Genomic DNA, 14,935 nt, shown 5'->3' on the forward strand with positions numbered 1-14,935 from the left:
TTGACCACGAACGTACATGTATTTTTTATACGAAACTATTCTCTTAAGTATTATCAAAGTCTAATATAATTATGTGACTCGTTGAAAAGCTTCTGGAGGGACATCATTGACCGAATAATTTTTTATAAATGTAGTGATCGCACTTCTTATATCCCACTCTGCATCTTGGAGATATTTGTAGCAATATCCAATATTCATCGTAGTTAGCTCACGTAAAAATCTAATCAGTTGTTCCCTTTCTGTTACACTGAGTACCGTTGGAGTAAATTTAGGCACGGGTCTTGGATCAAATTTCACTTCATTAATCACATTGGCGGGTGTACCATCAATGTAATATTGATCGTTAACAATGCAATATTCATTGTCTTCCTTTCGTATAACGATGAAAGTTCTGTTGAACAGCATAGGCGGACAGATTGATACGCGATATGAGAACACGCCTTGCACGGAGATGATTATATAATTATCCTCTTCGTATAACAAATCAATATGAAACGTTTTGAAATTGTGCATCGTCGGTGGTTGCCGTTGAAGGGCAGTGATTATCTTTTCAGGTCCCAAAAATAGGAATTCGTGATACTTGGCGTAATCGACAAACTTCAATAAATTTCTGTTTGTGGAAAATGTCTTGACGATCTCTTTATGTAAATGATTCGTTATACTACCTAACGTCATGGAATAGAATGCATTTTTATCATACAGGCCGTTCATAACTATTCTATCTTCTTGGTCGTACAACGTGAAAAAATGCTTGATAAATTGCTTGATCAGAGGAATCTTTGTTCCCGTGTTAAGATAATTACTTTGTACGCTTGGCACAAATTTCTTCTCCATTCCTATGACGACTCCGTCTAGTGTCTGTAAATGCGGGAAAACGTTCTTCACAGCCTGTACGTAGTCTTGGGAATTGGTATACTTTGTACACAGTGGATTCCCGTCCAACCAAAGTTCGCTTATCTTGAACTCGCAGAAATAACGTAGATATTCCACATCCAAGATCTGATTGTGTCTCAAGTCCAATTTGGTCAGGTGGTAATTGAAGAACTTGTCAAACAGGATGATAGCCGTGAGCCTATTGTATCTCAGACTCAACTCACGAACAGGCAGTCGTAACTGTTGGGGATCACGATTGCCGATACCCATTTTGCTGCAACGTAGGACCAGATCGAAGATCTTCGGTATAGAAATGGGACAGAATATCGAGCCCAATGCCTTCTCGTTTTCAAAGTCGTCCAGATTGAATATCTTCTTCACCGGCTCGTACCTGGTGTGCAGGGCTTCCGCTATAATCTTGTTCGTGTTCACTTGCAGCTCCTGCGCGCCGAGGTATCCCAACACGATGTCCATGTGCAGCTCCTGACCGCCGGGTAGCGTTATACACAGTCCCTGCTTCACAAGGTTCTCTATGGCGTTGCTAGCACATTTTGCGAGAAACGTGCTTTTGTTCTTGTCCTCGACGGCGTACATAATCGGTACTAGGAGCGCCGGTTCGCAGGTGGTTATAACGGCGCGCAGAACATCGGTTCGCCTGTACAGGGCGCCGTCGAAAACGATGAACTTGTGCCACAGATCCTTACGACACGCAAGAGTCATTTCGTGACTGTCGAAGGACGGCTTGATATGTGTGATTCGGTGTGGCTCCCATGACGTTTGACTCTTTGACGGCGGCGTTGTTGTTGTTGGTGACGATGCCATTGTTTATTATCGTAAGTTGTAAGAAACAGCGGCACCTCTTCTTAACCTCTTCGCATCGCAACTTGCCTAAGCGATATAATAATGTTACAAAAGATAAATAACAACTGTCAATTGATGAATAAATATCAATATTTCACGTACAAACTTTACTCCAATTTTAGAGACGTTCGCTGCAGTAAGCCTTTCCTCTTATTTACAAATGCTTATAATCTTCTTACTGGGGGTTTTTTCGTGCATTCCTCGGTTGAAATAATCTTCTTACTTTCTTAGATCAGGTTATGTATCGAATATATCGATATACTCGCCGGCTTCGATAATCGGAACGTGACTCGCTTCATGAGAGAGAAACCTCTGGCACTCTGGCAGTAGGCAGTAGTAGGCAGTAGTTGACGTATATGGTTAGGAACATTATACAACAAAATACATTTCAGGACGTTGCCACAGAAGAAATCTGAGGTAAGGAGTCAAAACTTTGGCCAATTTCTTCGTTCATTTGTTTTGAAGTAAAAGCACGTTCCTACCACTACTAACTAAAACATAAGATATAAAGTGTCAGTCTATATATGATATATATATATAAATATATATATTAAAAATTGATCTTTTATCTGGATGCAATACAGTTATATTAGCATAAAGATCAAATGGAATATCGATCAAATACAAACTTTCTTTCCACTTAAATATTTTCAGGACATTCAGTAACTTTATCCATAGAAGACGCTGTAATAATCGAGGATGTCGAAGGTATTGGACGAGGAGTTGAAGCAAGCCTTTTCAAAGCTGCACGAGAAGATGGTAGACACTAAGCAGAAGTTAAAACTGGCCGATATACAAATTGAGAAGCTGCGGCGTACGAAACAGCGGGCAGAGCTCACTACAAAGGAAATTACCAGCCTTCCTGGAGACACGAGGATGTACGAGTCTGTCGGTCGAATGTTCCTCCTAGATAACATGAGTAACATTGAGGACGGTTTGGAACGTAGAATAAAAATGTCCGACGAGAAGATCAAGACGCTAGAAAATAACAAAACGTACCTGCAGCGGAGTTTAAAGGAAAGCGAAAATGAGATTAGAGAAATGATTCAGCAAAAGCAGAGCAAAGAAACTTCGGGTTAAAACTTATATATCGATGTATGCGAATGCTATTTCAATCATTAATATCCGATTCTCACCGGTATCCTTTGAACCTTTCGGGAATACCTCTATAACTTGGGATATGTATCTGTAAATATACAGTACCTATATGAAAAATTCATCATCTGTTGCCTAGACATCACGCTTCGCACGTTCATACATTTTTGTACGTGTGACTTTTTTTGTATATCATGGAATAAAGTAATGCGCGCGTGTGCGCGTCAATGAATTCAATAGTTTGTGAAAGTCAAATCAATTCAATTATTTAATTATATACAAAATTATACAAAAGAGAGACATAAAAATGTATCGTATGCATGTAAGCAATAATGATTGTAATTAAATAAACATTTTGATTTTATAGCTCGAAAAGTGTATATTGAGAAAAAAAGACGGTGTTTCTTTATTTTTATATTTCGGAATGCTCTGTTATCGTTTACTATTTTCGTAAATGTGGGACAGATAATAAATTATCTATATACAGATATAATATATATATATATATATATATATATATATATATATATATTTATTTATTTATTTTTTTAAATCAAATTTTCTTGTGATACTTTGTCAATTTTATTTTAATTGATTGAAAAAGTAGGTAGGTAAAGAAATTACAAGCGGATGAAACTTATTAATGACTTTATCTAATAATTAGCCGGCATAACTTTTAATTACTAACATTAAAAATAAAACACTTTACTCAAAATTGATCATTGACTTTCGATTTCCGATAAGTTTACCACCGATGGTAAAATTAACACTACTGGAATATGGCGACATCTCTTTTCATGTATAAATGTTCTTTGAATACCTGTGTATACGTCGGAGGTCGGAGCGCGGTGACCAGCTGTGACCGGCAGTGATCAGTGACATAACCTCTTCTTTGAAAAAAGTTTATTTCGATCAGTAGTCAGTACAATGTCGACCGTATTATCAAGATCCGTTGCGTTATTAAATAGGACGTACAATGTCTTTACAAAGGTAATTTTTCGTGAAAAATCTACTCTCGATAATATTTTACACCCTGTTGCATACCGTTAACTTATATATTTGTTTATTAATTTTTATATTAAAAATGAAAGCTTCATAGTCATTATTTGAAATATTGATGAAAATCAGATTATAAATGCTATGAAAGAGTATCAACATTATTAAAAGACATATGTAAATTATGGATCATATGATTATATCAACTTATAATTAGTATATTGCTCGTAGATCCTATGTTTAGTGTTTTTGAAATACTTAAAAATTGTTTAAACGTATTCTTTTTTCTATTAGTAAACTTCAATATATAAAAAATGTTTTATTAAGTTTTCTTTAAGTTTACGTAATGATTTTTTGTTTATTCAGTTTAGATACATAAATACATCAAGTGCGTTACGTCAACAGTCTAGTTTGCCCAAGCACGCGACAAAAATAAAAAAGAAATCACCAATTACATGGAAAAGTTTGACAGTTTCCGGTATTATCGGTACTGCTTTTGTGTTATATTTGCATCACCTTAGAGAGGAAAAAGATAAGACCTTGGCACGGGAGAGAAGACGACAGTTGGGCAAAGCTAAGATCGGTGGCAAATTCGAGTTGGTGAATACGGAGGGAAAAATAGTGAAGTCTGATGATTTCTTGGGGCAATGGGTGTTGATATACTTTGGATTTACGCACTGCCCAGATGTTTGTCCCGACGAAATTGAAAAGATGGTAAACGTGGTAAACACTCTTGGTAAGTGTTAGATTTAAATCGATTATAATAATTAAAAATGATTACTTACTACCGACGTCTTGCATTTTGTACGTGTGGGCCGATAAAGTACATTATTTCTGCTTTTGCAGAGAAAGAACACACGTTGAAGATACAACCAATTTTCATATCAGTGGATCCAGACAGAGATACACCCACCGTTGTCGGCAAGTACCTCAAGGAATTCTCCGATAAGATCATTGGTCTCACTGGCAGTACCGAACAAGTTGGACAAGCATGCAAGGTGTACAGAGTTTATTACAGTAATGGCCCTAAAGACCAGGACGACGACTATATTGTTAGTATATCATAAATTAAAAGCAGTTTTAATAATCATAAGATTATACAAGCGATTTAGTACGCATCGATTTTGCGATACTGCATTTCCTTTTTCTAGGTGGATCACACGATCATTATATACTTGGTAGACCCAGAGGGCTTGTTCGTGGATTACTATGGGCAAACGCACGACGTAGAGAAGATTGTGACTAGCATCATTGTAAACAAGTTGAAATATGATCAGTTAAAGAACGATACTTCTTCCTGGCTGCCATCGTTGCCACTCAAGGGAGTGTTATAAAGCGTTGTGACATTCCTATGTATAGATAATTTTTAAGTCAGTATTGTGCTACAGGAAATTTGTGTATGTCGTACATTAATATTTCATATATGTATAAATAAATAAATATATATATATATATATATAAAGTATAGATGGATAATAAAAGATTTATTATCGTCATCCTTTTACATCGATGTATCATAATTTATACATTAACGTGATTTGTGTAATTGATACATCAAATATTTGCATATCCGATCTTGATACAAATATATACACATTTACATACACGTAGTGAGAGAGCTTACGAGGTAAAATGTTTTACCGAACGTTTATTTTTGGAGTAAAACGTTCTTATCTTAAAATTGATAACGCTCTTCACGATAGGCAGCGCTATCGATGCTTTCCTTAATCAGAAATTTGCCTAACATTGATATTATCTCTCATATAGATATTATTTTTAAATATATTTAGTAGTCTTGGAAACTAGACGTTGTCGAACAAGATTTTCAATATTGTTGCGCGCTTAAAAAATAGCGATTTATATCGCGATATTATAACGATAACGAATGAACGAAAGAACGTATTGTGATATCCTGAGTCTATATTCCGCCATATGTAAAAATAGAGTAACTTTCATAGTCGTTAAAGCACCTGCAAAAGCGTCTTAAGTCTTAATGTTTACGTGATGTTTGCAGCACAACATATAGTTGCTAATAAAATTGCTGATACCAGGCTTGTGATGCGCGACGATATGGCTGTATCAAAGTTCAAGCAGCTTTTATTTATTTATACTAACGTCTAACGTGTGTGCCGAGTTTAGCATTTTTCGCGGAGAACTGAGCTTTATTACAGGTATAAGTGACGGCGGGCGCAGCGCACATAGCGTTTCGAAACACCGAGGTACGTCGACGAGAGATCATCGGAAATTCCAAGAAATCCCTAAAAATACTAAAATATAAAAACATTGTCTGTACATTATCCTACACATAAACTTGCACGACGTAAGATCTACGATATGGACAGCTACGCAAATGACACGATATCCCTAAAAAAGATATAATAGAGCTAAAAGAAAAAAACTCAGTCTCACCGTTTTGCAAAGTCGCGACGGAGCAAGAAAATGAGCGAAGAAATAAACTTTTTTTATCCTTTTCTATTTTTTTGCTTCTTCAAGAATTTATAACAGGATTTAGAAATCTCCCCTTTCTTTTTGGACGATGGTTCGTTTAAAAATGCGCGTTGAACGTTTATGGGAGAAGCAACATGCGTTCTTTTTCCTTTTTATCGTGAAATACATGGATGTTATCACGGGTGTCCACGATGCTGATGTAGATTGTGCAACTCGTATGCGAGGTGACAGCACTCGGAGTCGCTCCATCGATGCTGGTCGCGGATTTTGTCGTTCGGCCCCGACGCATCCGATGTCTAAAAGAAAGACAATCATTCGCTAATTCAACAGAAAGCGACTTTGGGTCAGGAAAATGGAGTTAATCACCTCTCTCTCTCTCTCTCTCTCTCTCTCTCTCTCTCTCTCTCTCTCTCTCTCTCTCTCTCTCTCTCTCAGAGAAAAAAACATTGGACATCTGCACGATAAACCTTCGATTAATAAATGAATTAATTTGTCATCCATTCAGACGATTGCCATTGTTACGTGTTAGTTAAATTATGTCAAATATATTTCTCAGTGTAGTAATTAAAAGAGTGTTGTGTTACCCAATATTAAAATCTTCGATTTAATCTCATATTAACGGTACATAAAAATAATTTTAAGCCCTACGAAACATTTTATTGCTTCTTCTATATTAAATTAAATATAAATATAAATTTACAAGCGTAACAAAATCAACGTGTTTACGAACAAAAGTTTGATTTTTTAATGATTATTTGATTATTTGATTTTATTTGATTTATTTACACAATTACAAATTGGAAAAAAATCTCTTCCTGTCTCTCTAAATGTCTAAATATTTGCGCTTTCGAGATTTATTGTTCTTGCCCGGCTTTCTCGTTCAGTTTCATATCTATTCCGCGATGTTGAATGGTATCAGAGCACGATGAAAAAAAAGAGAGAAAGAGAGAGAGAGGGTATTTTATCGGCAACTGGCGTACGGGTATTACGTATTATAGTGACGCGATACTCGCGGATACTCGTGCAAAACGATGATACTCACCGAGCAGAAAGAGAGCAGCGATTGATCCGTGTACTTGCTGCACATGAGTGATGTATGATTAGCATGATGAGCCTGCGTCGTTGGTTGCGTCGGCGGCGGCTGGCCGTTACCGGCAATCTCTAAGTACCCATGGCTGCTCGCTAAACTACCTCCTCTCGTTCCAACATCTGCAAAATTGCATTGCGGGTCGTATACGTTGCAATATGTTGCGTACCGCATAACGCTGCGACTCGGGTAGATTTCGAGCATTCAAGTGAACGCTCCTCTTTGCAGCAACGGTATCGACCGGATTCTCTGACTTCGAATTTAGTCATTTTAAGGGCGCCAACTTGTCGCGACGTCTGACTTCTCTCACGGTGTATCGTGCTGTATTATTTTTAGCATAGCTATGAAATATTCCCACTTTAGGATTTCTAAGGCGACAGAGAAAAAGGACCTCGAGTATCACTTATTTAACGTCTAACATTCTCGTTGATCAATGTGTAGCGAATTTTTTAAATAAATCTGTTATGCCATAAGGTTACATGTTTAGCGATTTACAATTAGTTAAATACCACGATACCTAATTTATCTATCATTCATATAATTTATTCGAAGGGTTAAAAACGACTAAGGGGCGCTTTCACCATCTCCGATTAACTGTATCCTTCGATTAAAATTAAACTCACTCTTCGTCTCTTTCTAAGGGGGGCAGTTAGAAAAAGATAAAGAGTGAGTTTAATCGTTGGTGAAACTGCAGGCTCTAATTTAAGTTACACAAAATTAAAAAAATGCAATAATTGTTTCGTATTTTCATGTTATAAATTTCTGAAATAATAAAAGCCTATTTAAAGTATTCTGGAAAAAATTTGGCAGAAGAGTTGTAATCATTTTTTCAAAATTATCAGCGTAGCCCGTCTTTTAATCACTTATTAAAGAAACGTAAAATCAAAACAGGTTGAACAAGAGAGTTACTTCGATCTAACTTCGATTAACTTAGTTGGCAATTAAATTATCGAGTACGGCCTATGTCATTTTCTTAATATAAATATAAATAGAGTTATTATAAATTTTTTGTTTAATGTATACGGAGAGAAAGATTAGATCAGAAACAATGAATTTTACTTAGAAAATTTAGTCAATTCGTTGGATTGCAATCACGTCGATAAGGTTAATTAAAGTTCAATCGAAGTCGCTCCGAAACACCATGACTTAATAAGAACGAGACACACATAAAGGGACACGACGTTTCGTAGGATTTAAGGGGACACCTTGTGTACTCGCCATCGAGTGGGTGGATCGACGAATGGCACGATCCTGGAAAAAATAGGAGGGCGCCTTCCAGCGCGACTTCCACCATCTAGGCCTTCTCGAGTGCCGACGACTGGATTTTGCGACATTGTTGCAACTGCACGTGCTGACTGAATGCGTCGACGGTCTCTGGCCCCATCGAATCCCGCGGTGTATCCACTTGATACCACGAAATGTACTTGATACTTCGGTTCTCACCTCGCCGTTCAGGAAGCAATACAGCACCGCCACGAAAAAGCCCTTCCAGAAACATAAAGACAAAAGTTTAGTTTTTTATTTAGTTTTTTATTTTCATTTAATAATCATGCGTTTGTTTGTTAATTAAATTTACATTTTATTAGTTAAAAAATACATGTTAAGAGAAAGAATGCAATGAATTAAAATTCAGTAAGAGATAAAAAGAAAGAGAAGGAATTATACAATAAGTTCAAAAAAATCTAAACTACCATCTGTGCGGCTGTTTAAATATTTCACTGTTCAAAGATATATAAAACTAGTAAGCAGCATCTCTGAGTATCAAATTTAAGATATAAAGTTATCTATCCAATTATATCTGCTCCACGACCGCGTTTAACTAAATTTTTTTTTAACTTTATGGGTTAATTAGCTCCATTTTTGCAACATTGATCAATTTAGCTAGTTGGTGAGACATAATTGATGAAGTCGTTACGAGCGCACAATTTCTTGCGTAATAATTTTAAGGCAGTTTGGCGACCAGTAAAGTAGATTAGTGCTATATTAATAATTGCGCGTTACCTGGAAAGATGCGAACAACTGGTCGCAGAAGAGCCATACGACTTCTACGGTCTCATTTACGCCGATGCTATACGACATCCCGATAAAGAACGCGTAGTGAACTCCAAAAAGCGGCACCAGAACTAATGTGCTTCTAGTCCATCGCCTAATTATCATATTAAACATATTTGTATATTCAATTATATATAAAATAATTTTATGCATATACCATTTCATCATAAAAATTTCATCAAAACGAAAATAATATTTTAAATTATATTGTATTTTTCTAGCGGAAATATAACTTTTGTTACACATACACACAGAGCTTACTTGTATCTTTCCGTTTCTTCCGACATGGTAGACTTGAGTTTCACCAGCAGCACTCTTACGATGTTGATGAAAAGCACGAAATTTATCTAGCGTAGCCAGATAAGAACAAATGGATTTTAATGCGCGACTGAATTAATTACGAGCGCAACGAGGCATGCTTACCAAAATAGAGAGTATCGTGGGCACCCGTATGAAGAGGAACAAGAGAGAGTTCTCGTTGGTCGTCCAGCAATAGTTATCCTGGAATATGATCCTCGTAACTACCCAGGGTAAGATAAATATAGCTGGCAAACCTGTAAGGCAAAGTTGTGACAATCGCATTAGAAATGTATTAAACGGATTATGCTTATAATAATAAGTTTCTCTACGACAAGAGAAAGTAAATAATTTAGTATAAAGTGTTTTCTGATTTTTCCCCCAAAGTTTATAATCACAGGAAAAGATACAAATACATTTTTTAAATTATATAATATTCGTTAAGAATTAATAATTTCAAAATGATAGAGTTAAAAAATATCAATATGTGTGTGTATATGGTATACATTGTATAAAATAATATATTGTATGTACATATTTACAACTAAAATAAAAGAATGCCTGAGATAATTTTAAGATAACGTCGTTTATGACTATTTGAGAAAAAGATAGATGGGAGAAAAATATGTATAATAAAAAACTTAGTTTTGTAGTCGAAATTATGTCATTATTGATGTTGCTCGTATCGCTGCACACGCACGGTTAGAACCGTCGTGATTTTCAAGAATTCTTGAGAATTCCTGAAAATTGAAAGATTCTACATTTCCCTGTAGGGAATCCTGTTACCCTTTATTGCCGAAGACAGTCAGGATGCTTCAGAAGAGACTCACACCAAGCAGACTTATTCTGTCTCTTGTTCCACGTTAAACACGATTGATTTCTACTAGTAAAAAATTTCAAAGTATATTTTTTAAATATCTTTAAACGCGCTCTAAAGAACACACAAAGAGCAATAAAAAGATAACGTATATATAAACGTTTATTAAAACAAAAGAATATCTCCTTGCAGATTAATCAAATAATAAGAACAAATTATTGATTCGACTTTATCGTCGACTTCAGTCGTTTTTGAATATAAATACAAAGCCTTTTAATCTTGATAATTAAATCTCAGATTAAATTCTGAGTAAGAAAGTGTCAATATTTTATTCTTTAAATTTATTTAAAGAAAGTTTTTATCTTATATATTTTCTTAATATTAAGCATCAAAAAGATTTAAAAGATGATAAAATAGTTATATTAATTAAAGAGCACGAAGTAAATTACAACTAATGTAGAGATATGCGTGATTGAAATCCCGAAAATCCTTTAGAATTAACGGTACGTTCTGAGATTAATCTTACTTACCCCATCCGAAAACGACGTAGCCTGTGATGCTAGACGTGGAATCGGTGAAAAGCGCCAGGAAGACCAGGTTGTGCAGATATATACCTTCCATCAGGATCCAAGAGTAGTTTGCCAGGATAAAGTACTGCCACAGACTGGTGAACGTCTTACATTGCCAATTGCTCTCCTTTTCGTCGAGCAGCCAGTAACCCTCGTTGACTTTGATCACGGCTTCCGCCAGTCCGATGCCGGACACGAAGAGTACGTCTTTCAGTAGCGCCATGAATGCTCGCATCACGAATGAGACGAACAGGTGCATGTGCAATATATTCCGTGGGCATCGCAATTTCCTACGTCCGATGGGAGACAAACTTGAACGTGGCAACGCGAATTACGTTTCGATTAGGACATTAGGAGATGCGAGACTTTATGCGGTGCTATGCGACATTGTACGATATGACTTTGAAACGAAACTGATCGTGCCCCGATGAAAATATCGCGGTGATCTTTAAGATTTGCGATTTTATATCAGCGTAAACAAGACACTAAAATTTATTGCTCTTTCAGGAGCAGCCACGACGTTAAATTTTTTATTTTACAACGCGATATATTGGGAACAATAAAAATACGATAAAATGTTTTAAGAGATATCTGACATTTTTTTTAAGTCTTTTTATATTAAGAGAATCGAAAATGTTGGCAACAAAACCTCTTGTTTTGTAATCATGTGTTGCGTACATTTATATAAAATATACTTACTTGATGGCGGCCAAAATGCAAAATGCAATGATGAGAGTGAACAGCGAGATTGAGTAGCCGAGTTTCGAGATGGTCTTGACGATCGGGAAGAATTTCTACAACATGCAATTGCGTTCTAAATGGGAAATAATTAATTATTGACTTACCATTTACCTATGAAAATTTAATTGATAAAATAATTAACCGGTGACGCACGTTCGTAATTAATTACAAAATTAATATAACAATAATTAAATTAATTTCTGTAAAGTATCATTATAAATTATAAATTTAAATAATTTTGGAAATTTATATATATATTGACGTATACACACACATTAATAAATGATTAAATTGACTTTTTACATGTAAGCAATCTCAAATGCAACTTTTCCTAATTAATTTATTCGACAAAGCTACCACAACAATGTCGTTATATGATCTCTATTAGCAAAGCAAATTACGAATTGAAATTTTGTTTAATTTATGGCTTTCATAAACCTCTCTAATTCTCTTCTATACAGATCTCTATTGTACAGTACATTGACGGTATTCCTTGTCTTAGGATGTGTATTTCCTTCCATGCTAGCTTTGTGATCCTCAAGGAGATCCCTGCCTGCTATTACGTTATGATTTCGTCGTCGTTTTACGAAAGCTCCTCTACGAAACTTGTATAGTCGTCCTATATTCACGCATTGAGCAAAACGCTTCCATCGTATCTGCTTGTATTAAATTATGGTCAAGTTTGTATTAAATTTGCATTAAAGCTGTCACGTTGTGTTTCAAATATATTTATTATTTAATCCTCTTAATTATTGAGCGATTTTAGTAAACGTCTTTAAAATTATAACGAGAAATTATTTGCTCTGTTATTTTCGCTGTATATATCGTTATACATACTAATCTTTACAGACTGAAAAGTTGATAAAAAGAAAAGATAGGTGATTACTAAAAAAATAGGATTTCCTTTAATTTGGATTTTAAAGCTGACGCCTCAATTTTGACGCTATTTGTGCGACGTCTGCCTGATTTAATAATGAAGCGTAGAGCTCTTGATGAAAAAATTTTTTCAGTATCTTCCGCCCGATCTCTCCTCGATAACACTGTTACGACAAAGTTATTGGCTCATTTGCTCGCCCGCTCGGTTCATTATCGTCCAAGTCTGGAAACTAACTCCGCAGCAACGTCTCGGGGTCCCCGTGAATAGTGCAAAGCGTCGTGACGCCGCCCCCTCCCGCTGGACAAAACGTCGTTTACGGCTCTCATTTCCTCATGAGTAGAGCCAACTGACGTCACGTCGCCGTGTGATCCGATCGATCTTTTCATCTCCGTCGTTTTCCACACGACGTGCGGCGCGCGGCGCGGCGGCGCGGGCGGTGCCGCGGAAACCCGGCAAAGAAGAAGGTTCCGAATTTACTTATCCTTATACGTTTTTAGCGAAACGGATTAATCTACTGTTGTCTTGGCGTCACACGGTCTTATTTCTTTACCTTAATGAGAGTAGCGTTGTTTGCCTGCACGTCTGACATGTTCATCAAGACGGTGACCAGCGAATCTCGATAGCACTGGGTATAGTTGGTCCATGTGTTATGGGTTTCGGCGTTCCAGTACCATTCGCCGTTCGGCATGCATCGCTTCGAAGTGAATGCCTGAAAGACGCACTCCCTCTTATTTCTTCGATCAATTCGACAATGATTATTCGTTAACAAAAATATCGGGAGTCATCGCTGTTTCTCGAGCTACGAGAGAGAGAGCACACACCGAAATAGAGGTTTACTTCAAATTATGTTTCAAATCAATTTTGTTTAAGGTAGAATTTCAATTCGCGGATCATTTGTAAAGATATGTATTTAAACGCGAACTTAAAAGAGTTATAAAACAAGATGACGCGTAGCGAGGCTTTGTCTAACAAGGAAAAATGGAGCTCGAATTTATCGAGGAGTCGTTCAGACACGTTGCCGAACCATGTCGAAGACATTTCATTCACTTAAAGCTGAAAAATGGATTTTATCGTCGATTCGCGAGGATCTTAATCAGAGAGCGGCGTTATTAGATCGAGAAACTGTTCTAATTAAGTTTCTCAGTTCTAAAAGAATCGAGAATCTCAATATTAATCCGTTCCGGTGTCATTATTCCATCAAATAAAATTTTACCAGTGAAAGTAGTTTCCGGAAAATCTACACGAGGATCGATCCAGGTGAATTTAACATGACTACATACATGAGCGTCGAAACCCACGATGTAAGAGGGGCACTGCTGAACAGCTAGTTGTCCAGGTGCTGTCGAGTTCCAACATAGTATCTTGTCCCAAATCTCGGGACACCAGCCTGAATAGATCGCATCAAAATGTTAACGTAAAGATAAATGACGAAGATATCTGAAGCACCGAACTAATTATTATTATCGTATATGACGCGCAAAGAAAAAATATGGTTGGGAAATATTCTGTCTCAACGTTTTTATTTTTTTGGAGTCCTTACAGTCCTGTTTATAAATTTTTAATTACGATTTGGAAAGATACCACGTAGATATTTTTTACATTAAGTTCTTTATATTTGCAGAGCGCTTATAAACTATATTCGTTTCATAAACGTACATATGAATATTCTATGTTAATTCGCATCGATTTCTCTGGTGGCGCGATTCAGTAGAGCTGGATGAAAATAATAGATCTGATTCCTCAGTGGACGATGGGATTTCAGTCACGATATACAGATCCAGTTATAAATATTCCGCTGTATTATTATTAAATGTGTTGTGCGTTACGTCAAGCGAATCGGCCATTATCGTAAACGGCAGGGCGCGGAGCAGCGGCGGCGCGGCAACGGTGAGAATAATAGGTCACCGAACGATTAGGATTGTTCACTCAGGATCGTGATTCAAAGCTAAGTGCCAAATTTGACGTGGTCATCCGGATTGCCGGCGGTCTTTCAGCGATGAGCTTCACGCGGCTTTTACAGGAATAGGATGCATTAGGTCCTGGAGATCCGTATAAAATTGCATTTAGCTGTATCATCACGTGTATATTAAGGATCCACGACTCTTTATGCGAACAGTAGGCCACACGGGGTGGCAGGCTACCCTATTCACTCGAAACAATATTCGATATTATCGCGTACGTTATCCGTATAAGCCGTGAATTACGCTGCCGTGCACCATATA

The 14,935-nt window shown here is 36.6% G+C and overlaps 4 protein-coding genes across 15 annotated transcripts in view; 2 read left to right on the top strand and 2 right to left on the bottom strand.

Moving 5' to 3' along the window:
• Positions 1 to 13: 13 nt before the first annotated feature.
• LOC143905322 (nuclear RNA export factor 1) lies at positions 14 to 2,052 on the bottom strand. The gene is made up of 3 exons (XM_077420678.1): positions 1,958 to 2,052; positions 1,837 to 1,905; positions 14 to 1,761 (listed from the first exon to the last, which is right to left on the bottom strand). The coding sequence occupies exon 3, from the start codon at positions 1,693 to 1,695 to the stop codon at positions 70 to 72; it is 1,626 nt and encodes a 541-aa protein (XP_077276804.1). The 5' UTR covers positions 1,696 to 1,761; positions 1,837 to 1,905; positions 1,958 to 2,052; the 3' UTR covers positions 14 to 69.
• On the top strand, positions 2,014 to 3,195 carry Pfdn1 (prefoldin subunit 1). Its single transcript, XM_077420690.1, has 2 exons — positions 2,014 to 2,151; positions 2,389 to 3,195. The coding sequence occupies exon 2, from the start codon at positions 2,434 to 2,436 to the stop codon at positions 2,812 to 2,814; it is 381 nt and encodes a 126-aa protein (XP_077276816.1). The 5' UTR covers positions 2,014 to 2,151; positions 2,389 to 2,433; the 3' UTR covers positions 2,815 to 3,195.
• A 464-nt stretch (positions 3,196 to 3,659) lies between these two features.
• Scox (Synthesis of cytochrome c oxidase) lies at positions 3,660 to 5,283 on the top strand. Its single transcript, XM_077425243.1, has 4 exons — positions 3,660 to 3,819; positions 4,192 to 4,561; positions 4,672 to 4,877; positions 4,977 to 5,283. The coding sequence occupies exons 1-4, from the start codon at positions 3,757 to 3,759 to the stop codon at positions 5,157 to 5,159; spliced, it is 822 nt and encodes a 273-aa protein (XP_077281369.1). The 5' UTR covers positions 3,660 to 3,756; the 3' UTR covers positions 5,160 to 5,283.
• Positions 5,284 to 5,290: 7 nt separating this feature from the next.
• LOC143907764 (secretin receptor) overlaps positions 5,291 to 14,935 on the bottom strand; it is a 42,809-nt gene continuing 33,164 nt past the window's right edge. For 9 of the 12 annotated variants that reach the window (XM_077424768.1, XM_077424788.1, XM_077424752.1 and 6 more), the window contains 10 exons: positions 13,994 to 14,100; positions 13,264 to 13,422; positions 11,795 to 11,889; positions 11,057 to 11,406; positions 9,836 to 9,966; positions 9,674 to 9,759; positions 9,362 to 9,506; positions 8,566 to 8,845; positions 7,316 to 7,482; positions 5,291 to 6,569 (listed from right to left, as the gene is read on the bottom strand). In XM_077424768.1, the coding sequence (XP_077280894.1) occupies positions 6,450 to 6,569; positions 7,316 to 7,482; positions 8,566 to 8,845; positions 9,362 to 9,506; positions 9,674 to 9,759; positions 9,836 to 9,966; positions 11,057 to 11,406; positions 11,795 to 11,889; positions 13,264 to 13,422; positions 13,994 to 14,100 (1,640 nt within the window). In that variant the 3' untranslated portion in view covers positions 5,291 to 6,449. Of the gene's footprint in view, positions 6,570 to 7,315; positions 7,483 to 8,565; positions 8,846 to 9,361; positions 9,507 to 9,673; positions 9,760 to 9,835; positions 9,967 to 11,056; positions 11,407 to 11,794; positions 11,890 to 13,263; positions 13,423 to 13,993; positions 14,101 to 14,935 lie in introns of those variants that run through there. The other 3 variants (XR_013259968.1, XM_077424743.1, XM_077424814.1) reach the window with 3 other exon arrangements.

Source organism: Temnothorax americanus, unplaced genomic scaffold, assembly GCF_048541705.1.
Source record: "Temnothorax americanus isolate GAGA-0224 unplaced genomic scaffold, ASM4854170v1 Scaffold11, whole genome shotgun sequence".
NCBI lineage: Eukaryota > Metazoa > Arthropoda > Insecta > Hymenoptera > Formicidae > Temnothorax > Temnothorax americanus.

What these genes read in the sequence shown, in the direction of transcription:
- LOC143905322 (XM_077420678.1), bottom strand. Translation starts at nt 1,695, where the DNA reads ATGGCATCGTCACCAACAACAACAACGCCGCCGTCAAAGAGTCAAACG.
- Pfdn1 (XM_077420690.1), top strand. Translation starts at nt 2,434, where the DNA reads ATGTCGAAGGTATTGGACGAGGAGTTGAAGCAAGCCTTTTCAAAGCTG.
- Scox (XM_077425243.1), top strand. Translation starts at nt 3,757, where the DNA reads ATGTCGACCGTATTATCAAGATCCGTTGCGTTATTAAATAGGACGTAC. An exon ending in CGTACAATGTCTTTACAAAG is followed by an intron (nt 3,820 to 4,191) that starts GTAATTTTTCGT and finishes TTGTTTATTCAG; the next exon opens with TTTAGATACATAAATACATC. An exon ending in AAACGTGGTAAACACTCTTG is followed by an intron (nt 4,562 to 4,671) that starts GTAAGTGTTAGA and finishes CTGCTTTTGCAG; the next exon opens with AGAAAGAACACACGTTGAAG.